A 24,913-nucleotide genomic window follows, 5' to 3' on the forward strand; every position below is an offset into this window, starting at 1 on the left:
CTTCCAATAATGAGCCTAACTCATCTTCCGATCGACTTATTAAAACATAACCGTTATTTATTTCATCAGTTTTAACTTTCACGAAATTAACCGTATTACTTTCGATTTGAGTTTCTTGGGAAGCCTTCAGTTTAATTCGCGGAGTGTTGCTATCATTTTGCAACTGTGAAAATGGGCAGTCATTAGCATAGCGTACGTGCAAGGTATTTCCTATCTTGGCGTATGCAATATGCGGTAAATCAATCCATGTTCGACCAACTAATAAGTCCCATGGTTGTGTTTCATCTCCTACAATTAGAACTGTAATGTTCTTTCCTTCCACATTATCAATCTCTAAGTTAACAGTTACTTTTCCCAATGTTCTAGCAGCTGGTTTATTCTGGTTCCCAAAGCCAAACAATTCCTCCACATCAGGTTTTACAATAAGATTCAGTCTCTTAGCCGCAGACTGTTTCAATAAACACGAACTAGAACCTGTATCTATGATTGCAGTAATTTCTTCTCCATTATTGATGCGAGCATACTTTAAATATACAGCTGGTGAAACACCTGAATTCTGGTCCACGGATAAATTATTTTTAACATTTGTCAAGTCTGGATTCTTAGACGTACACCTTTTAAAAGTATGACCCTTTTCATTACATTTCCTGCAAATAAATTCTTTTTTAGGCTGAGGACAATCCGTCGCTATATGTCCATAATCATTACAATTGAAGCATTTCGGCTCACCCTTTTCATTGCGGATGCCAGAATTATATTCCCTTTTCCTTTCGTCTGTTTTATAAAATTTATCTCTCAGATTGTATTTATTATGAAAACTGTTTTCAAAACCCAATTTGAAATTACCGTCTGTCTGCATGGAATCGTTAACATTTCTTTGTCTTGAATACTGATTATAGGATCCTTCATAAAATTTAGAACCAGATTTGGGCTTTGAATTATGCCTAAAAGTTTTATTTTCTACTTACTTATTACTACTACTTTCTACTTAATATTCGGGCAGGGATAAAAGTACACGGTACTTTTATCTCTGCCCAAATATTTTCATATTCATCTAGTTTTACAGCCAACTTTTCAGGATTAATGAATTTAGACCAATCATCAATGAAATGATCTCGGATAGCAGCGGGGACCCTTTTCTTTAATTGATCGGTAATAAAAAGTTGTTTTAAAGAGTCAAAATCTGTTACATTTAATCCAACAAGCCACTCTTCAAAATAATTTTTTAATTCAAACATGAAGTCCTTCCACGTATTAACACAATGTTTTAATATGATCAACAAACTTTTGCCGAAACTGTTCAGGGCTTAACTTAAATTTTCTCAGTAGCAGTTGCTTAACGTGCTTATAGTCGTTAGCTTTTTCTTCTGATTCACGGGCAATTAATTGAGTTATTTCATAAGGCAATAGACCCAACAGCTGAGAAACCCAGTTTTGTTCTTCTAACCCAATACGTCGTGCCTGTCTCTCAAATAAAACTAGATAAAAACTTATATCACCTTCTTTCAAATCATACTTATGCATTAATTTACTCATATCACAAATATTACTTGTACTAACATTAGAAGGAACAGAATCATTTACATTACTACTTCTGATTTCCGCTTCTATTTTCAATTTTTCAAGTTCAAATGCTCTTTGCTTATCTTTTTCTTTTTCTAAAATTTCTAACTTTTCCCTGTCTAAACGATCATTTATAATTCTATCTAGCATTTGTTTAGTAAAGTCTTTGTTATAATTCTTACTATTCAAAATCATATCTCTTAAGCCTACAATTTTAATATCAGAAGGGACATCTACATCAAGTTCCAAAGCAAGTTCTTTTAAATCACATTTTTTGCCTCTTGCCAAATAAGCCATCTTAGACTTCAATTTTCAAATACTAATACAATAATTATACTTAAGTTCTTTCCGTTTAATACTTAGACATAACATAAACAGTTTATAAATTCACGTACCTTTCTACTTTCAGTTTTGGCGAGCTTCCACATTCAGTTTAGGCTTAGCGTACGTTAAGGCAATACGTTGTTAAATCTAGATAATAATTCTAGTTTATCCCACTTCTGAAATGTTAGCGTTTAATTAGTTCCTTTATTAAAAACACATTCCGCCAAGACATTAATTGTTAAATACTTGCTTGAAACATTACAGTCAACATTACTGCTCAAAAAACATTACCGTTCAAATTATTATCGTTCTGAAAAAAACTGTTGTTGCCAATCGGGAAAATACATTTTAAATAAAAATTAATACGTTGCATTTACATTATATAATAATACCATGGGAGGTATTGATAGAATGGATCAGCATCTCACCAATTATCCAGTCACAAAGAAGAGACGAAAAAAATATTACAAAAAAATATTCTTCCACCTTTTAGATGTATCGCTGTGAAATGCATTCGTTTTATACCAGAAGCATGGAGGTAAATACTTGCATTTGAATTTCAGATTTGATATAATTGATCGCCTGATTGAAAGACACAGGACTGTAAATGTAAAAAAAAGGACAACCAGGAATTTTGCCCAATCCCTTACGATTGACTGAAAGGCACTTTTTAGAAGTGATTGCTCCCAGCAACAAAAAACTGAGACCAACGAGGCAGTGCTTTGTGTGCTGCTCTAAAAGAAACGATTTCGGAAAAAGAGTGAGAAAAGAAACTAGATATTTTTGTTCTGACTGCGATGTTGGACTATGCTTGTCACCGTGTTTTAAAATTTTTCATTCAAAAACTAAATTTTAAAAGATATTAGATGTAAGTATAATAATAAATTCTCTTTTCTAATATCCATTTCTGTAAAGTATTTTCCCAGATCGCTTATTTCACCGGAAAAAGCCAATTTTAAGTAAAAATGTCATTTTTCGTTGTAAATAAAAATTATCATAACTTCATAAATTCAACACATAATAGTTTTGACTCTTAATTTGAGTTTCTATAATCGATTTTAAAATAAAATTGTTTTTGAAAAATATGCTTATTTTTTGACACAATATATCAGAAAAAAGAGACTGTTAAGTGGTTAAGGGTGGAGCAACAGCCCTTGTGCTTTTTCTACTCAAACTTAATAAGGTAAAATCCTTGTGGTAAAATGACGAATATAGCTTGTCATCAGGTTTTCATGCCAGAACATGTAATGATGAAACAACTTTCATCATATAACTAAAGTTATTGTTGAATATGATAATAATAGGAGGGTTACCATATTCCTGGGAAGGGAACTTTCTGGATGAGGAATTACATAAAAATAATATAGATCAATGAAAACTATGTACAATTTCTCTTATTTCTTTTACTGAACTAGAGCATTTTGATGCAATTTCTCATTCTGAAACTTTTTCAAGGAATATGGTAATCCACTATTGTTACAATATTTAACAGTAACTTTAGTCACAGGAGTGTAGCTTGTGATTATGTGGTATGGCGTGAAATGATGAGTTATACTTGTCACATGATTAAAGTTACTGTTGACTGTAGGAGGTTACCACAATAGTAATAATAGGGAGGTTACCACAATTCCTTGAATCAAAACTAGCACCGTAGCTAGGTTGAAGGCCAAAAATACATTCCTGCATCTCAGAAGAAAAGAAGACTATTAGAAGATGCTACATATGCTATAAGATTAAAATTAGATGCATGACATAGTATAAACAATGAGGACTTTGCACTTGCCAGAATGTTTCCAAAAGTACCACTTGCTTTATCTTATTTTAAGATATTATTACTTTGCAGTTTTTTAATTTTTGTCATTTTTATTTTGTGCAAATTTTTAATTTTTAAATCATACGAGAAAGTGGTAGTTATTAATCACATAATTATTCAGGTTACCATGATAGCATTTTAGGTTGAGAAAATATAATACAATGATATCATTTTAGGTTGACAAAATATAATGGAGCATTTCTTACATTATAAGGATTTCAAATTCAAGATATATATTAGTATTGATCAAGGTACAATAGCACAAAACTAAAAACATACTTATTAGTAAAAGTTTTACATTTACTTACCAATTGAAAAAAAAAAAAATAAATAAATAAATAAATAAAAATAAAAAGGGGGGGGGGAAATCTTTAAAAAAAAAAATTCTTTTAAAGTGACATTGAAATACTTTACTTCCTGAGCACATAACAGAAATGCATTCTGCATGTATTTAATGGCAGTGTAATTTAATGTTGGGCTACATTAATAAATTTATTATGTGTGAACTAAGATGATCACCTCCAAAGAATAAAATCATATGAAACTGTGGGTGCTTAGCTTAAAAGTTCATTGCAATATGCTATCTGACTGGAAAGAGCAAACATTTTGTAATTTTCATTATAGTGTGAGTAAAAACATCAAAGAAAATACACGTTTGGTTACACTTTAATTATAGTGTCATTCTGCAGCAAAATGTTTGTGTTTATAGTGCTTTAAATTTCTAAAAATTTCTTTTTTCATGTTTTTAGTGCATTCTTTGCTGTATTATACTGGTAGCTCTTAAGGGAATGTTTCTTCAAGTTAAAGATTTTAAGAAAGCATGGGGTATATCTAAACTAGATGCAGTAAGTATTTTGCATTGCTTTTCATTTGCAATATTTGTTTTTCCTAGAGTTATTACAGTAAATTTTTTTTTCTTTTCTTATTTAGCTTATATGGCTCATTACATTTTTATCAACAGTTTTATTAGATGTTACATATGGATTATTAGTTGGAGTCATTTTTGCAGTTTTATCTGTGATAGCAAGAACTATGATGTAAGTAGGATAACTTATTCTGTTAGGTAGTTAATAATGTTCCACCTTTTAAAAAGTAGAGAAAATTGTTGTATTTATACAGATTAAAATAATTTTCTATCAAAGCTTCTGACTAGGGGGTAGGAATTTGACTTCTTTTTTTCTTGTATGTGTGTTATGCCCCATTCTATCCCACCCATGTTCATTTATTTCATGTTTGAAATGATGAAATTAATAGAGCAGTTCATTATTGCATTTAGCTTAAAAGAATAATCAGTTAATCTTGCTCTTGGTAGAAAAAACACTTAAGTTTTTCCTTAAAAGTATTATAAGGTAAGCTTTTGTTTAATTTTAAAATTATGAGTTATCGCATACACAGATTGTCTAACACAATAGTTCTTAGCCTTTATTATTCCATGCACCCCTTTCACCATTGCTAGGCAATCATTCCTCCCTTTCTGCTTTCCAAAAACTCAAAAAGTACATGTATGTCTATTTAGATTATTTTTTAATGTGTTTCATGAATTAAATAAGAAAAAGCATAGAAAACATTGATGAATACCAAAACTTGAATAAAAGTAGTCCTTTATGAATATAAACTAAAATTAAATGCTTAAAATCTAAATAGAAGGCTGACTTCATCCCCCCAGTCTAACATATATGTAGAGAGATGGATTTTAAAAAATATTAGCTGAAAGTAAAAAAAAGGGTGGTTCAAAGTTGTTGTTGGCTTGCATGACTTTTAATTTGAATTAAAACAAAACCTGTTTTATAGGTAGCATTTTCATGGACAGACAAAAAATACACTTTTTTATGAAAAAGTAATATCCTGACCTTATGTTTGATAACATATGGAAAATGTAAAACAAATTTCTAGATATATGTAATATTGAATGCTGAGTTCAGAAATCAGGTTTTATAAATAAAAGATGAACTGTGTGTATGGTATGTGGAAGAAAAAAATAGTCATGTCCAAATATATGCTGTAATATTCTAAGTTATAACTTTTTAGATTCTTTGCATGCGATTTTGAAATATTGCACTTGCTTTATTTGTTTAAATATGAAGTTATTAATTTTCCTATTCTTAGACCTTCAACTACTTTTCTTGGAAGGATACCTGATACTGATATATATTTAGATATGAAACGATATGATATGGTGAGTTATTTTGAGCTCTTAATATACATCAATGTAATAAAAACAATTTTATAAGGGATAAAATAGCTCATTGCTTTCCTTATAGGCTCATGAAATAAAGGGGATAAAAATTCTACACTTTGAGTCTGCTCTTTACTTCATCAACAGAGAGCGCTTTAAATCTTATCTAATGAAGCATGTGTCTTTGAAAGCAAAGTAAGTATTTAAAATGGTTTGTAACAAAATTTCAAAATTATTCTGTCCTCCTTCCCCCTCCTTTTGTTTCTCAAATGATTTACAGGCTTCTTTCATATTATCAGGTAAGATGGATTTTGCAAATAGGTAAGCATGAGTAAAGATAATTTGGCAATTTTGTACTTCCTTGTACGAAGCAAAAAGGAAGTATTGTAATCGCGAAAAACTTGACATCATATTTCAACGAAAATATTCATTTTGACCGCTATCGAATGCAATTTAACGATATTTTTGCATGACATCCATATGTAAGGACAGAATAAAGGGCTCTTTTACCCCCCATAAAATTATAAAACTGATTCAAAATTAATTCTGAAGAGAAATTTTCGTGCCGTCTGTGCGTATGTATGTATCTCGTATAACTCAAAAACGAGTAGCCTCAGAACATTGAAATTTTGTATACAAGATTGCTATAGCATATAAATGTACACCTCGTATTTTGGTTAAAATCAGCCACATCAAAAGTATATAAATATATGAATATATACTATATCCACTCTGTTACTCGACTCAGTAATCTCAGTTTCTTTATTCTTATATGTTTGTAAATTGGGCATTTTTTGCTTTAAAAATGATTGAATTATGTTGTTCTTATCTTCTCGTTAAGGTTTTTATGCCTTTAGTAAATCTGCATGCAATATTTTTGGAATTATTAAAAATTTAAAAGTTCTTTAAATGCTGCTAAGCCTTTTGTAATGGCGGCAATGTTTGTTTACATTTGAAACAGCAGAATAGTAGATTTGTTGCCAATCTAGAGAAAGTAAGCATCACAAAAATAATGCCTTCTTTTATTTATTGTGAATTAAATCATGCTTAATCCATTCTGGAATTTATTAGAGGAAATAAGTGTTTAAGATTTACTTCATAATTTACAGTTTTTATGTATTTTTGCCTTGTCGCAAAGTAAAAACTTAATTAATTGAATGAAAAATACTGAATCATCTGTGAAAACCTTTTTTTTTTAAATTGTTGTTGCTGTTGTTTGCTTAATTACTTTTATACATCATTTTAGATTTATTATAGTATTTGAATAGAATATGTGGCAACGATTAGATAATTTTTAAGCTGATAAAAATTTTGTGCATTCTGAGTTAAAAAATGAATACTGTTAAGCGAATCTAGGGCCAAAGCATCACTCTGGTAAACAAATATAGTCGGGGTTCGTAGCGGTCCTTACAAGTGCTTATAAGCCCTTATATTTGAAAATAAAATATAAAGGCCCTTATAGGTGCTTACTTTTTCTTTAAAGCCCTTATTTTTTTGCTTTTAGTGCTTTTTTTTAATGAACGTGCATTTTTCCCCGTACCAAAGCCAAAACTAAAAAAACAACTTTTCTTCCTTATATGCAACGTGAGATGGTGAATCATACTCCCGGAAATTGCTTTCAGCCCTTTCTCTGCATTAACGTAACCTATGGTGTGTGCGAGAGTACAGACAGGTGCACGTCGTTCTATTGCTCAAAGAATTGCGAAAACGGTAGAAAATTCTGGTACATTCGGTATTCTTTTCCTCCCACCCAAATACTACACACGTTTGAATTTCTATCAAGATTTTAATAATTTGCATTCTCGTTCCGCGTGGTCAGTTCATATTCATGTTTATTATGCTTATATTATGAGCATATGTATGAATATTTAGTTTCAGTAACTGCTGAAGTATAGATAAACTTAAAAAATGGGTGTGTTTTTACACAGATTAGCTTTCTAAGGAATAATATTTGGAATGGCTTAAATAAAAGGAAAGTAATCGAATAGTCAAAATAATTTCTTTTTTGGGGGGAGGGCAATACATTATACAGTACGGAGGGTGGGAGGTTCTCCCTTTTCTCCGCAGAATCTCTAATATTGAAGCAGCGGACTTTTTTTTTTTTATCACTGTTTAATCTGGATTAAATAGGACTAAAAATTTGCGGTCTACCCAACTCAAGCGAAGATTGATTCTATTCTGGAAATTTAACGCAGTCTGTTGAAAATTAGAATCAAAAACACCCCAGATTAGTAAGTCTCTTTCTTTTCCTTTTAGTTCTTTATTCTCCGAATACCAGCAGCTGTCGATTCCGACTGCGTAATGGAAGACTTACCCTGCACGTATTGCGCAATAACGTTTACGGTATTTTGCAGAGATAATTAATTTTGATGTTCAGTCTGAGATTTGTTTATGAACTCTTAAAAGAGTTTTTACTGTGCTTTCTAAGCAGAATATTTCTTAGTTACGTAGATCTATTTTTATATGATGCACATGTCGAAATGTCAGAATCGTTTATTTAGCCGAGAAATCTAAAGAACGGCTACGATCTCTCCCACTCCTCTTTTTCCAGTTACTATCTGGAATATTCTGCAATTTCCGAGTATGCGGGTTAGTTAAGCTTTTACTGTTAAAGGATGAGTGCATGAAGCAATTTCCCGTCTTCTGATTTCAGAAATGTGCCTCTTTTTTACTTAAATTACTTGGATATATGGTATATATGGTAAGGGAAAACTGTTATGCAATGAAAATTTAGAAAATGTTCAGAATTTTGATTTAAGTTAAATTATTTAAATATTAATATGAGTGGAAAAATAAATTGTATTTATTATTATTATTATATATTAATATGGCTTATTATTTTCTATATTTTGAACTGAAATTTCATCATTAAATCTTGTAATATAGTTTAGTTCTGCATAGGTTTTTTTTTTTTTTTTCCCCTCTCTCATTGTAAACTAATTCTGTAAATTGAACTGTCATTTGAAATTAAAAAAAAATAAAGTTAATTGTTTTCCATGGTTGAGGTAATGCTCATTCTCTTAATAAATATTGCGTTGCTCATATTTTAAATTACAAGTCTAATTTTTCTTTTAAGGTTATGCAGTTGTGTATAATGTAATTAGACAGGTGCTTATTTTTTCCTTAAAATGTGCTTAAAAAGTGCTTATAGGTGCCTTTTTTTTTAACTAAAATGTGGCTACGAACCCTGTATAGTGAATTTTAAAGAGTGCATTTATTTTATTGTGGTTTAGGCGCTAATGACAAAATAAATTTAATTCAATCCAATAAGCTTAAATGAAATGCAAGAAAAAATGCATATAATTTAATATTCCATACAAGGAAGTCATGTGGTGTATACATCAGATTTATTTATTTATTTTTTTTTAGAGAGAGGAAGAAAATATGACCTTGAATTTTAGAAACATTATTTTATGCAAGTTACAGCAGAAACTTTTCTATTAAAGCCATAACTATGACTTAACACTTTTTTGTCCTGTTTTATTTCCTTTGGTACTAGATGTCAGCACTTTGTATTGGCCTCTTTCTTGGTGAAAACTGCCTTTAGAACCATGGCTTGTGAAACCATTCTTTTTCATCCACCCTAATTAACACCAGAGGTACTATTAGTCTCGATCCACACTTTTTATCCATATCACTTCTCAAATAAAAGGATGTTGGCACGAAGTGTTATTGCCATGTATTATTTTTAAATAAATAATATAGCAAACATAAAAATCGCATGGTGACATTTAACATCATTGGGAATCTTGAAGGTATCCTGCTTTGAAATATTTTGTGATTTTGCTGTTGAATTTTATGTGACATAAGTGCAAAGCAAGTGCTGTTTAATGAATAAAGTTAAAAAGGCCGTGTATGCCATCTTAACTAAGAAAACTGAATATTGATATTAACTGAGAAAAAGACTAAAAAATTAATTGCAGCACTTAAAACTCTTTTGAGAATTTTAAACCTATGCTGCTTTTAAAAGTTTTGTGATTTTACTGCTAAATTTTATGCTGGGCAAGAGTAAAGAAAGTGATATATAATAATAAAGTTAAAAGGACAAAAAAAGTTGTGTCAGCAAGAGTGAGTCCAAGAGCAACAAACCCTCTGGTGTGACAATAAAATTTGAATCCTTTCAGATTCTAAGAAAAACACATAAATGTTTTTTTCTCAGAATTTTAGTTAAACAGGCAAAATTCCCATTTCCAAACGTGCTCTTCATCAAATGCAATTTTACTTCCTTAGTGTATCTCATGTAAAAACAGAACCGCTTCTGATCACTTCCATTCTCAAACCCATTACATGTTTATATTTACAATGCCCTAATGTTTCAATTCAAATTACAATAGCCCCTTGCCGTTACCATTTTCTGAAATGCATATAGGTTCAAAGCATTCAAAGACAGCACATCTGCCTATTTTTCTTGCCTCAGGAAAATTCCTACATTGTTATTACCTTATGAGACAGCAACAGTGTACAAGTTTCTATAAAAAATGCAAAATAGTCAGAGGGTTATGAATGTAGTCTTTTATTATTATTATTATTATTATTATTTATTTATTTTAAATAAAATACAACTGTAGTTATAAGAACCTTAATCTGTGTTAAAATATAAATAATTACCACAAAAACTTGGTTTATGCTATTTATCATTTCGTATCTAAAAGCCAGTAGCATAAAAAATGCATATATGTAAGAAAATGATTTTTTTTTTATAAAACATGCAGTTTTTCTCGATATGCTTCAGTAAAATATTATGTGTGAAAGCCTTCTTAAATTCTAAAAATGCATAATATTAATTAAAAACTAATTAAACAAAATGCATGATTTAAAAAAAAAAAAAGTTAAGTTCCTTGGTTTTTGACTTCATATGAAATTCTTATATATGCAGAATTTCTGAAATACAGTGTTTAGAATAAGGAAGTTATTTAAATACCTGGAGAAGCTTTTAATTTAAGGATCTGGGTAGTGATTCGCAGGGTTGCCACTCTACCTGGAAAACCGGAAAAGGTCAGGGAATTCGAAAATTGATCAAAAAAGTCAGGGAATTTCATACGGTGATCTCTCCATAAAAGTAAGTTTTGTGTCAACGCTGGAAGCGATCACTTTCTTGGGGAATTTTGTATTGCGTGAGCATCATTCGGGCAGCTGGCGTAGAGCCAATTTTCGCAGCTCCAATCAAATTGTCTTTAAGAAGGCAAAGCATGTTTCCAGTAGCCTCGAGAATCAAGAGACTTGCATGTGCAGTGTATGTTGAACTAAAGGAAATACTTTCCATTCTCGTATAAAACCATAGATGTAATGTATATGCCAAGGTTCTTTAATACATTCATGTAAATGCTATTACACCGCTAGAAAGCAGAGGGAAAAATTTGGCAAGGGGTATTTGGCAATAGAATCTGGCGATGAGAATTTCCCTCTCCATGATATGTACACAAAATTGAGGAAGACGTTAAGAAGAAAACTTTTCTTTGACTTTTCACAATAATTTAAACATGGATTTTTGTACTTTTTTATGCTCAAACTAATCCAAGAGTGAATTACTTGCGCAAAATAATATGTTCTTTTCCTTAGACGTGACTTTCGACACCGGCTTTGAGGACAGATATTTCGGGCATGCGCAGCTGTTCCGTCAAGTTGAGACGGAGGCACTCCTGTTGTGGAGAAGTTTTCCTCCTTAATAATGTATATTCTTTGTATAAAACAAAATCGGTTTAATCCTAGTATACGGTACACACGAGATTTGGCGACAATTTTCAAAATCGTGTCAAGGTGCCAGCGTAAACTTTAATTAACTTGATTTTAATATTATTCATACCATTTAATGTGGCTTCTTCCCTCTAAATTTATTTATTATTAGTTAATAATACTTCCAAATTTCAGGTAATTTTTTCTGGCATAATTCTGAAACTTAATTCTAGCTGTATGATGACATACTATCACGAAATTTAATGCACATAATTTTTGCTTATGTATAAATAAATATGAAATACTTGAATTTATTCTAAAATATCATTAAAAATACTTAAATCTTTCGTTTAGCTGCAAAATGTCTGCAAAAAAAGACATTTTTTAATCTAGATTGGGCAGATTCAAATCTCAGTCTTCAGTGCAGAAAACAACCATTACAGTTACAATAGTAATTCTTTGGGAATTATATATATTCATATATTATATGTAAGTCATGTATAATTGGCAAATTTTTCTGTTTTCAAGTGGTACTATAATTAATTTACCTCTCAGCACAACCTATGCGCATTACGCGGTTAGACTGAAATTTTCTTAAAACACACCTGGAAAAGTCGGGGAATTTCATTCTCCTGTTTGAGTAGCAACCCTGTGATTGAATTTTACTCCCAAAAAATCCCAGAAACATTCAAACTTTTAGAAAAGTTTTATGTTTATGATTTGTAGAAATTAAATTGAAAGTTTCCATTCTTTTATAGAACTAACTTTTCATCCTTACATCTTTCATTACTTTAAAAATGCGAAAGTTTAATTTCAACTTAACATTAAACATGCATTCATTTAAGTATTGACTAAAATCCCCTAAAATATTCATGAAAATTACCTAAACGGAAGGAAATATGTTAATTTCTTCTAAGCTATACCATGTACGGAAAGCTTCTAAAATTATTAAATATTGAATTAACATCAATTGTTTTATCTTTTAAAAAAATCCTGTTACGTCTTTACATTTTTTAATCGGGTCTTCACATTTTGGAAGCAGATGTTTGTATATCATATGGTGTAAGACCACATTAGTATATTAGTCAATATTTGTTATAATGGCTATTCCATTACAATGACCAGTACAAAAAGTCCCCAACTGCATATTAAAGCAAATTTTGCTAAAATGGCCACATGTTATAACTTCAATTATAAAATTTTAACTTCAATTATTATTCTGTTCAATTATAAAAATATATTTTTCTCGATTACTAATTATCATATCAAATAAGTTTTGATAGCATTAAAAGTTTAACCTTTGATATTAAGCAAAAAACTTTGATAATTTTCTTTAAATATACAATCTGTTGCAAGAAAAATATATGTACCCTGAAAGAATTGAGCCAAAGCTATGAAACTTAACAGTAATGTAGCATTCAAGTAGATAAAAACTGATTAAAAAAAGGGGCAAAAAAGCATTTTATTTATGAATAGCAATACAAAGAATATGAAAATCAGTAGGTGTTAAAGCCAATGCAGGCAGCTATACAAGCCAATACTCGGTTGGGCATGAAGTCTATTAAAGTCTATAAATTAAGTCTATTAAAATCCTCTGTGGTAGATTGTGGATTGTGTTCCACAAATGGAACAACTGGTCATCGAGTTTAGACATATTTGTATAATGCCGAATTTGTCTATCCAACATGTCCCAAACATATATTCGATAGGGGACAGATCTGAAGACCTTGCAGGCCAGTCAAGGACATCGAAAATATTGTTGACAAAGTCATGCTATGTCCTGCTCGAAAACGATGGATAGGACAATTGTTTGCAAAATGTTGTCAGCATACCCACAGGCGACAATTGTTTGCAAAATGTTGTCAGCATACCCACAGGCAGTCAGAGTGACTACTGGTGAACAGCTGATCACTTCCTGCTTGGCAACAAATGATGCATCAGACCACTAATCTCGTGTTGGTGGAGTGTCAATAGCAAGCGTCTTGATGGGCATCGAGATCTGAGCACAGTGTCACCTAGTCATCTGCGAATCATATGATGGGATCTCTGCGAGCTGGTAAATGTCACTTAATTGATGATAGTGTACCTCTTGGAGTGGACGTGACAGCTCTTGTAATTGTGTGATCATCATGCTCCTTGATAGTCTGGGGATGTACAGAGCCACTGCGGTGGCTGGCTGTGCTGAGCCACTGGTTCTAACAATGACCCTATCGCTTTGACCATTATGCCAGCCGATCCAATTGCTCAACCAACTGGCCTCTTTTAGCCCTATTACGAGACCCCTCTCAAAATCTGACAACTGTTCAAAGCCCTATCAAGTATGCCTGAAAGGCATCTTTTGTTACAGTGTCATATACCCAAGCCATCAGTGTAGCTGTAAATGGTCATGACTTGCTACACATGTCCTTTTACATTGCACCAATTGTGGCCTTCAAATGTGCATATATGTTTATGCAACAGAGTGTATTTAAATAAGTATGGTCAAATACCGAAAATCCGCCAACTCCCGAAATCTGCGTTGCCTCTCAAAATATAAACATTCAGTTTATAGGTTCCGGAAACCGCAACATGGAGTACGAACTATAGAAGAAAAAATACTGAATATTGACGTCATAATTACTGAATAGTAATGAATCATAATGGAAATACCAAATTATTGACATCATAATAAAAGTTTTTTTCCGTCTAATCTGCATCAAGGTAAAAAAGCAGACGATTCACTCAACTCTTCTTTCTAATTCATGATTCACGTTGTTGTATTTTCTGAGCTTTGTTATTTTACGAGATTATTCAGTGCTGCCTTTTTTTTTTATGTGGATAAATTAAGAATATCTTAAATTTCAGTCCTTTTTTTAATACAATGGCAGATAAGAAACTCATTTTACTGCTTGCAACGTTGAAAAATGTACACACATTGCATTGACTTTTCAAAAAGTGCAAATTTTGAAAAAGACGAAGGCAGGTTCCACTCCTTGGATTATAACAGAATCGTGTGGAATTGCGACACGATTGTGTTTGATATACAGAAAAATAAAGAAAAGCTGCTGAAATTTTACAGCAACAGTGATTCAAACGCAGGAATCCGAAATCGGCAAACCTGGATGCTATGTACATATAATACACTGAATAATATAATCAATTTATATATGTAATAATAATTTAATGCATATAATAAATTATTGCAATAATGTATATAATAATTTAATTAAATGTATCTAATATGCCTTATTTATTTATCACTTTGAGTCTGAATATTAAGATTTATTTTTTCTGTCTTGAAATCCGTAAAATCCGCCCAACCTTTGCGGATTTCTGGACTTTTACTATATTAAAATTTAGAATGCATGACAAAATATCCTTAGTTAGTTAGTGTTATTCTGGTAATAACAAACAAACAAAAATACGTGAATAGAACACATTATAATTTTAAATAAAAAGAAATGCAATTTAAAATGTCTTATTCATTCATTTCTTTATATTTAATGGTATTCAGTGTTATACTATATCACAGCAATGTAAATAATTTAATCATTTAACTAAACTTTAAAAAAGTGATGAATATGTTGCCAACAGTGTCCACAAGAGCATTATTAATTTTACCCCTAAACTAGCTCCCTTTTTAATACGGGAAAGCATTTGATATCTGACAAATATAGAAATATTTCTTGGATCTCCTTAATAGGACAGCTAGGGAATTACAGAGGATCCTGAATTCCTGCAAACTTCAAAAATACTTTCATAATGGGCCTGAATGTCAAATACTGCAGAATCATTAATGACTTGAAAGCCTTTAGGTCACAGGGAAACTGAGCAAGGAGCAGCTGAAGTGAGAAAAGCTTAAGGGAAGCTTCTATTGCAATGAAGGAGAATAACTACATACAACTAATTGTGTATTCAAATTTGCTTTCAACTAACATTTATGCAACGACGTTTTTGTGCAGTTCTTAATGTTGCCTATCTAAAACTATGTGAAAACAAAGGAGCACTTAACTGTTTTGCCCGAATGCCGTTCAACTGCTGGAAAAAAGGACTATGCTGTTTCATCTGTAATCATTTATATTGTTCTGTTTGAAGCAGAGTTGACTTTCTGTTTTTATAATAGTGATATCATTAATAAAAAATACTTAATAAAAGAAACTTAAGCTATATAATAATGCAAGAATTTAAATTGCCTTTTATAGTTTCAACTGATACAGCGCATCCAATTTTAGCAAGTATTGATGTAGATGCGTATTTTGCATTTGCTTGTGAAATCTCACATAATTGGACTAACTTTTATATTTTTCGGTTGAATTTTTGTAAGCACACTCAGATTTAAAGGAAACAAAAATGTTATCTAAATTTTCATTTTTATATTAATTTTTAAAAAGAAGCATTTTTCCTGTATTGTTTCATGTAAATCATCCTTTATAATGTATTTACTTTTCTGCATTAACATTTTATTTTATAGGAATTCAAGTGAAAGTACTGAAGTTAAGGATTCCAATGATCAGACACATAGAATCATTATTGATTGTTCAACATTTATATTTGTGGATATGTCTGGACTAGAAACACTGTTAGAGGTATGGTTTCTTTAAAATCTCTTTTTGATTATTTATAAGTTAAAATTTTGTTTTTGCAATCTTTACCAATTTTAATATTTGGAATTTGAGAATTGTGTGTCATTTAACATAGAAATCATGATGAAATGTTATTTATGGTGAATCTTTTAGAAAGTATATTTAAAATATATATATATATAGTTTCTTTTCATTTCATAATTTTGAATTAGATGTGTTGCTTTAAGATTATATAATTATAGTCTGTTTCTTAAATAAGCACTTCAAGGCCATTGCCACCCTCCCTTCATTTGGGATCATAACTCGTGTCATCATCACCATACAACATTTATTTTCTGAATTTCATTTGAGGCTGTAATTCAGGTCAGCCTTCATTTGTACACTTTATCATTATTTCTTTGCATACAACTGAATTGCAATAATTATTTTACATTTGAGAACAGCTGCAAAACGACTGCATGAAAAAAAAAATTTAATTGCAAACTCTTCTTCAAAGTGTTGGATTGCAATCTACAATTATCATATTTAGTCTTTTAAAACTATGAACTTTATGAAATCGTAGCATCCTACAACAATTTATAAAATTACTAATTTGGTTTATGAAATTCTTGGAAGCACCTGTTCACTTGTAATATCTTCCTTTTTCTTGATTATCTTCTTTAAAGTAATAGGCTATAAAATAAAAATTGGTGATTAAAAGTTCTTTATTAGGTAAAGCAGTACTCATTCTAAATTTTGTATCTGGCCATTGAAATTATTAATTACTAATATCTTCTAATTTTGTACATAAAAGTGTTGAATTTTTTATATGATTTGTTAAAGTATGAAGCCATAATTTTAATAACTGGACTTTTCGCAGTACCAAAATTATATGAACTATAATGACACTAATAAACACTTTTCGCACTACAAAAGTTTCATGAAAATTCAATTTTGTATTTCTTCTGGAAACTTTCATTAATTTAGCTACCTTATACTGAAAAACTTTGTAATCGAGAGCATATGTCTAAGATCAGAATTTTAAGAAATAACGGCCTAAATCTACTTTTTTCAAGCTCTTTGAAATATTCAGTACAGAGTACTTACATTTTTTACAGACAGAGACAAATTTTCAAACTAGGGAATAAATACTTTGTCCTTAATCCGTTTAAATTGTTTTAGATAATGTTAGATGATACTAGCACAAGAAGAATCAGTACAAGATGCATAAATTTGCTGGACTACTTTTGAAGGTTTGAATGGAATCATTTCTCACTCCTGCAGCTAAACTAAAACTACAAAACTAGTCCTGAAAATTTATGCAATATTTTCTAATTCTTGTTGCTTTACTATGATCTAACATTTGTTCTTTAATATTATCTTTAATGTTTGCTTGCTTTTTAGGAAACAATGAAAAACGGAAAAAAATTATAATTAAACAAATCTAGAAAAAACACTGTATTTACTTAGCAATTATCATTCCTCTCATAATGTAGTTATAAAACTGTGTGCAGAAAATTATAGATACATTATTCTTAAATTACTTTTCTCCGTTTCTTGTTTATTTATGAATGAAAATATTTAATAATTAAATAGTCATTGTTTTTTAATTTTTTAAATTTTAGATTATGAAGGAATATCAAGAAGTTGGGATAACAGTATTTATTTCAGGATGTTCAAGTAAGTTACATCAATCAGTTGAAATCTTCTGTAATTCATTATATCTATTCAAAGTATACATTCAGTATGGACTCATAGAATTATTGTGGTTATTAAATAATAAGCAAATTTGATGCTCTAATTTTTAAAAATCAATTTGATTTCCTTCAGTAATTAAATACTTTTATAGAACTACAGATAAGTTTTTAATATATTTTCCTAATTTAATTCTGAATTTGTTGGGATCTTAAAAAAAAAAAAAAAAAAAAAAAAAAAAAAAAAAAAAAAAAAAAACCTTAGTATATTGTTTTGCAACATAGCAATTAAATAAAATCATTCTCTTGCATAAAACATCAATAATAATTATTGTATGGATAAGCTTTTGAAAACATTATAATATAATTTCGCGAAGAAGCTTTTTTCACACTTTTTAATGCAAGTGTAAAAAGTATTTTAATCATTCTTTTGTTGACTTTTTTGGATGGAGAAGGCACTCCGTAGAAATAACTGTTTGACAGTAGAATGCCATTGTCCTTTTTAAAGAGGCATAGGATGAATTTAGTTACACATCAGAAGACCTCAAATTAGCCAAAATCTAAAAAGCATAGCTTCTCAGATGTCAAAAATAAAACGCAGATGGCATCAGCAATTCAATAATAAATTTTAAAAATTCTAAGAATATATCTTTTTTGTGAAAAAATGATATTTTGTAAATAAATTTAGTTTTCCTCTAAATGTTAGTTTAAAAAAAAATTAATGCAAAACAACAAAGTTATTATTTGACGAAGTAATCGCTATAATTTGAGAAGAAAAACTAGTACATCCTAAAGTTTTAGAGCAAAATACTACAAACAAAATATTTGAGAAATGTAAAAATATTTTATATTCTTTTTATCCTTGCTTCCTTTTTATGTAAAATATATACATTAGATAAATTATAATTAAAATTCGCAATATTTAATTTTAAATAGTTTATATATCCTTTCTTTATACTAAAATTGATAATCTTTTTCTGCCGTGCATCATTTCGAGACTAATCCATGTCATATGACTCTTGCATAATGTTGGTGATGTAAAATGGAACTAACACTTAAACAGCCAATAATAATAATTTTACAGCAATATTAATTACCCAATCAAATGCATTGAGAACCAAAATTAACTTCTAAATTAAGATTTCATCTTCAATACAACTTCACTTGCTTTCTACACTTCGGTCTAGCTGGCCTGTTGCTCTCCTTATTGTAAATCTATCAAAAATGTAGGCATCTTAAAAATAGGCACAAGTAGTGTGCCAGGTTGTTTATGGGTGCAACATGTTTACTGAAATAAAATTGAAAATTGAATCTGCCTCAGCTGCCAGTTTCCTGTTCATTACGAATCAAAATCAAAATTCTTGCACTTCATTATTGAGTACATTTCTATATCAATTTTTCTACAACATCAGTGCTTCTAAATTTGCATTCATTATAGTGAGTGTTTGCTACATATATAATTAAAATATATTTCTTTGTCATATCTCTGTGCTGCCAAAAAATGAAACTTAAAAATAAAAAACATAATTTATCAAGGATTTATCATAGAAATATACTATTTCAGACACATATGGTAAGGGAAAAAAACACATAAATTAATGAGATGGATGTTCTTGCATATTTTTGACAAGATATTCATTCAGTCCTTGGTTAAATAGAAGAAAATGCCAGGGCTAAAGAAAGAGAAGGGCTGGGTCATCCATTTGAGAAGAACGATGCCAACACAAACCCCTCTTGGGGAGTATACCGGATGTTATGTGACATCACTGGGTTCGTCCCGTCGTCGACTGACCAGAGCATCAAGTGGAAAGATTGAATTCTCTTTAGCCCTGTTAGTTTCAGAGAAAGAGTTTTTTTTTTTTTTTTTTTTCTTGAAAGTTATAACTGATGATACTTTTAAAGGGATTTTGTATTTAGAAAGTTCTTGTAATGAGAAATCATTGAAAAAATGGTATTGTGTGCCGTTGCTACCTGTAGCAATACGTATCATAATACGAAAGAAGCTAGCGTGGTATTTCATAGATTTCCATACAAAAATATTCAGTTAACGAAAGAATGGTTGCGTAGGTGTCGAAGAGCGGATATTGTTAGCACAAAAAGTGCTCGAATATGCAGCAATTACTTCACTGAATCTGATTATGAGGATGATATGAAAAATAGGTTGCTAGGATGACCGACAAAAAAGATACTGAAGTCAACTGCTTGTATTCCTGACTTGATTATTTATCAGAATACACCACGGTAGCAAAGGCAACCAAAAAAAAAAAAAAAAAAATTTACAAAGTGCATTTGAAAGAATTCAGAATTTAAGTCCTAAAAAGGCATGTCTGGAACTTCAAAACGATGACAATAATAGCTATGAGGAGCTCACTGAAAATAATATTACTCAGCAATGTTGTAACTGTTCCAACCTCCAGAAAAATGTGAATGATTTAATGTAAAAACTAACAGCTCTTGAGAATAAGGTTTCTGTTTTACAGACTGAGAGAAAGCAGCATTTAAAAACTATCTCCCAGCAAAGAAAAAGATTTAAACGGAATAGAAAACTAATATTAGAAAAAGTTCAGAAACTGAGGAAAGAAATTTAAAAAGTGAATCAAGAAAATGAAAAACTTAGAAAAATGAAAGCGTATATTCAAAACATATTTACAGAAACTCAAATAAATGCATTAATGAAAAAAAAGCGAATTAAATGATCTCCAGACAACATTTCAAAAAGCATAGTAATCAGATCGTTATCCATAAAGTCATACGACTTCTGGAAAGAAAAAATGGGTATTCCGCTTCTAAGTGCAAGTACACTGAAAAGATGGTGTTCAAGATTCAGTTGCATTTCTGGCATTTTAAATGATGTACTGTTATTGATTATTGATTAAAAAAACTTTCCAAAATGCAACTGACGAAGAAAGATTATGCGTATTAAGTTTCGATGAAATTGATATAGATTCAAGTGTATACCAGCCAGTTTCCCTTAGAAAGTCCTCCACGCAGGCATCCCTCCCCTTAGGCAGATAGCCCTCGAGATTTTGCCATAATCACACACACACGATATAGATTCAAGACTCTGTTATGATTCAAAATTAGATCAGATATTAGGTCCTTTTTAAAGACTCAATTTGTATTGGTTCCAGGACTCATTTCACAATGGAAACAGTGCATTTATTTTGATTTTGATCGTCGAATGAAGGAAAATCTTCTGTCTTCCATTTTGTTTGCACTTGAATCGTCTGGGCTTCGGGTCAAAGCAATTGTATCTGACATGGGAGGTAGTCAGACCCTTTGGAAAGAATTACAAATTTCAACAGTTAAATCTTTCTTTTACAGTCCCAAGTTCAGCACCAAAATATGGGTTTTCGCTGATATGCTGCATTGCATAAAGCTTTTGAAAAACCATTTTCTTGATAAAGGTTTTATTCTCGGAAATGGTACAATTATAAACAAAGATGTTATATATGAAGTACTCAATAAAGATATCGGAGAGAAATTAAACTGTGCTATGAACTGAAACCTAAATTTTTATCTGTAAAAGGGAACGAGAGACAGAAAGTAGCACCAGCAAAAGCATCATTTTCCTCCATAACGGCTAAAGCAATTATGCATTTGACTGGTAATGCTGTAACAAGTAATTTTTTTTCAATGGTTGATGATTTTTTTGACATTATGAATAGCAGTGTACCATTACCCCTAGCAATAAGCCTTTAAAAGCTGCTTTTCGGCCTAGAAAGCTATTATGAAGTACAGAAAGAAAAATTAAATGAGATCAAGCAAATGATTTTTGATATCAGAGTATGTGGAAAGAAGACAATGCTACCTTTTCAGAAAGGTATTATCATATCGATAAATTCACTTTTCGGTTTATTTGATGACGTAAAATTTATAAATGTGAAATATATTTTAACATCGAGACTGACTCAAGATGTATTAGAAAGCTTGTTCAGCCAGATTCGGGGTCTAGGGCGTTTTAATGACCACCCGTCTCATCAGACGTAATAATTCGCTTGAAAAGGTTGCTATTGGCAAACAAATTGTCGTTAAAGACAAATGCTAATGACCGTGAAGATGTGAAGAAAGTTGAAGCATATTTGACAAAAGAGCTGTTAGAAACAGCTTTTTCTTCAATTGAAAAAGCACAAATGTTTGAGTCTTCCTTATACAAAGATGATTTAATTAATTACGAAGACATCTATGATGAATGTACGTCACTTCCTTGGGAAACTGAAATTTATGATTCAACGAAAGATATATCTGCATATGAACAAGAATCGCTCGCTTATGTTGCATATCGCGTGAAAGATAATGATCCTACTTTGGGTGAAATATCAAAAAAATTCGTAGATATTCCTAACGACTCAAATTGGATATTTTTATTATCTAAAGGAGGATTAACTGTACTATCACCAGTTTGGATGGAAACGATTATGAAAATGGAAAATGTTTTCCGTCCTTTTCATGGCAGTTCTTTTCGAAAAGGTAGAGGTGTAATTCAGAATCTCATTTCTGAACTTGAGAAATGTTTTCCCTCCGTGAATAAGAGTGCAGTTCATTTATTTTGCCGTTTACGAACATTTATAAGGGTTCGGCACTTGAATAGGAATGCAACCCTTGTATCGGCAAGAAAAGCTGACTAGTGGTGGTGTGGTGTATTTAATTATGGCAAAGCACACTAGGGCTATCTGCCTAAGGGGAGGGATGCCTTTCGTGGAGGACTTTCTAAGGGAAACTGGCTCGTATACATGTTACACATGGGGAAAACCACGAAAACGCCCATGCAGCCAGCCCGTTCGCGGGATTCGAACCTCGGACCGAACTACCTGTGTTCAGCGACATTACCGCTCGGCCGCTGGTGGGCTCGAAAAGCTGACTAGAAAGCAAATAAATGGATGAAGAGTAATAGAGGATTATTGAACCAAACTATATAGGGGGAAAAAAAATCATGTAAGTTGATTCATAATTATTCCTAACAAAAATAATAATTTGAATCATTACTTTGTTTATTGTCCACTTAATTTGTGACCTAATTTATGCATGTTTCAGTTAATTATTTGGACTACTATATAAAATATTATATATTATTATATACTAATTTAGACTGCTAAATTTTACTATATGAAATAAACCATGAAATTTTGCATAAACATAAATTAGAATCAGAGCATATACTTTTAAAATGTAAGAATACATGCTATTATTCCAAAACATATAAATACTATCTTAAAATATTTTCATTATTTTTTGAGTAATTGGCGTTAAATAATAATGCTTTCATAATAGACATTGCAAAAGCTTACAAAATTCTACTACTCCATTAACTAATATTTAATTAGATAGATGTGTAATGTCTTTAGCATGTATTCTCAAAATTTATTTGCATATTTTTATTTAATATTTCTATAATGCAAATTACTTCGCGACTAACTTATATTTTAACGCGAAAAGAATTCTTCGTAAATGTAGAAATTTACGTATGTTATCGGTGGGTTACTATTAACATATATTTAAAAAGATGATTATGAAAAAGATTTACTACATTTAGGGTACACTCGACCTAAAAAATTAGTTATATTTATGCATATGTGTTAATTAAAAAATTAGTTGTTTATGCATGTTTTACTTACGTTTTACGTATATTAGAGTTTAATTTGATTTGACGTAAATACGTTTCTAGTTCATATATAGATGCATGTATATTGCAATTTCATGAGCTAAAATCTCTGCTCATATTAGTTATTAAACTATTTTTCAAAATGTTTTGATTCTCAAGCAAATGCTTAAAAACTGAACAGCAGAACTGACCAAGCGAACCCAACTATGTCATCAGTCTCTTCTTTCGGTTTCAGCCGCGAGATGCTGATGAACTAGCCCTTTAGCCCTGAGAAAGTGCACAACGTAAATTATTAGCAATACTGAGTTATTAGCTTCTATACTTCGATTTTATTGCTACAGCTGCTGAAAATGCTCTTTCGCACAAGTAAGTGCTTGAAAATGGCGAGTACAGTTGTAGTGTTTACTTTACTATGCTAGGATGAACTTTTTAATTATTTTATCCAAAATAATGGCTTATCCATCTTCTCAAAGCGGTATTTGGCTGCAGAATCATTTTTAATTTCAAAAGCTTGCTCTTGTAGTGTTTCTGGTAGCACAGCTAGGTCAATATGAAAAGGATCCATCCCCATTCTGTAAAAATTTTGATCACACATGTTAGAGAAGTAACATTTGAATTCATCAGTAAAGTGCTGCAAATTACTTTATATTTTATTCTTAGTATCAGTATTTTTAAATACCTCCTTAAAGCATGCTTCTTCCAAGATTCCAAAGCAGGAATTAAAAAGTTTTACATTCCCGGACTTGCAACTTATCAGTGTACGCTCTAGTGGTAAATTATGTTAAAATCTCCAACTTGTAATTTCAAGTTCAATGAGTTTTGCAAATCAAAAACATCTGATAGCTAAGCCAATACAACTTAAAACTTGGCTTTTGGAATTCCGCATACAGTGCCATTTGATTCTAAATACTGAATCACTTTATCTCTAAATTCAGATAATTTTGTCAACATATTTCCTTTTGAGAGTCAGAATACTTCTATCTTGAACAGAACATAAAACACTTATTTATGTCCAAATCTTCAAAAAGGGCCATAAAATGTCAAGTATTTAAAGCATTCTTTTTAACATGATTGACAATTTTGATGCATAATTTTAAGACATTGTGTTCGTTTGAAAGTGTCTTAGCTGCCAAGACTATAGACAGTGTTATAACACAGTGAATAACTGCAATATTGGGATTTTTTTTCTCTGACCATCTACATAAATCTTGAGTGATATCCAAACAGTGACGGAACATCGTCTGTGAACATCTGTCACCTATCAGCTTTTGCCATGACAGTGAATACTTTCAAAAGAATTCAGACATTATATGAATGATTTTGAAGTAATCAACTCTGTAGAAAACAGCATCTTGTCTTTAAGTATTTCATTTTGTGTGAAATGAACGAAAACTAACAATTTACAACATTTTGCAATGTCTAAATCTCATCCAATAGTAATACAAAAAAAATTTCTTTCACTGCCTGCACAAACTAATTTTTTCTGTCTTTGGTCATATCATCAATGCCACATTTCACAGTGTTGTC

At 30.8% G+C, this 24,913-nt stretch overlaps 1 protein-coding gene across 4 annotated transcripts in view; it reads left to right on the top strand.

Annotated features, from left to right (window-relative positions):
- LOC118184166 (sulfate transporter-like) overlaps positions 1-24,913 on the top strand; it is a 257,622-nt gene that overhangs the window by 229,784 nt on the left and 2,925 nt on the right. For all 4 annotated transcript variants that reach the window (XM_085819539.1, XM_085819550.1, XM_085819545.1 and 1 more), the window contains 6 exons: positions 4,450-4,545; positions 4,631-4,737; positions 5,807-5,876; positions 5,962-6,071; positions 16,000-16,114; positions 17,716-17,770. In XM_085819539.1, the coding sequence (XP_085675665.1) occupies positions 4,450-4,545; positions 4,631-4,737; positions 5,807-5,876; positions 5,962-6,071; positions 16,000-16,114; positions 17,716-17,770 (553 nt within the window). The remainder of the gene's footprint in view (positions 1-4,449; positions 4,546-4,630; positions 4,738-5,806; positions 5,877-5,961; positions 6,072-15,999; positions 16,115-17,715; positions 17,771-24,913) is intronic.

The sequence above is a fragment of the Stegodyphus dumicola genome, chromosome 1 (genome assembly GCF_044657685.1).
Source record: "Stegodyphus dumicola isolate Sdum_Otavi_A_Nest chromosome 1, ASM4465768v1".
Classification (NCBI taxonomy): Eukaryota; Metazoa; Arthropoda; class Arachnida; order Araneae; family Eresidae; genus Stegodyphus; species Stegodyphus dumicola.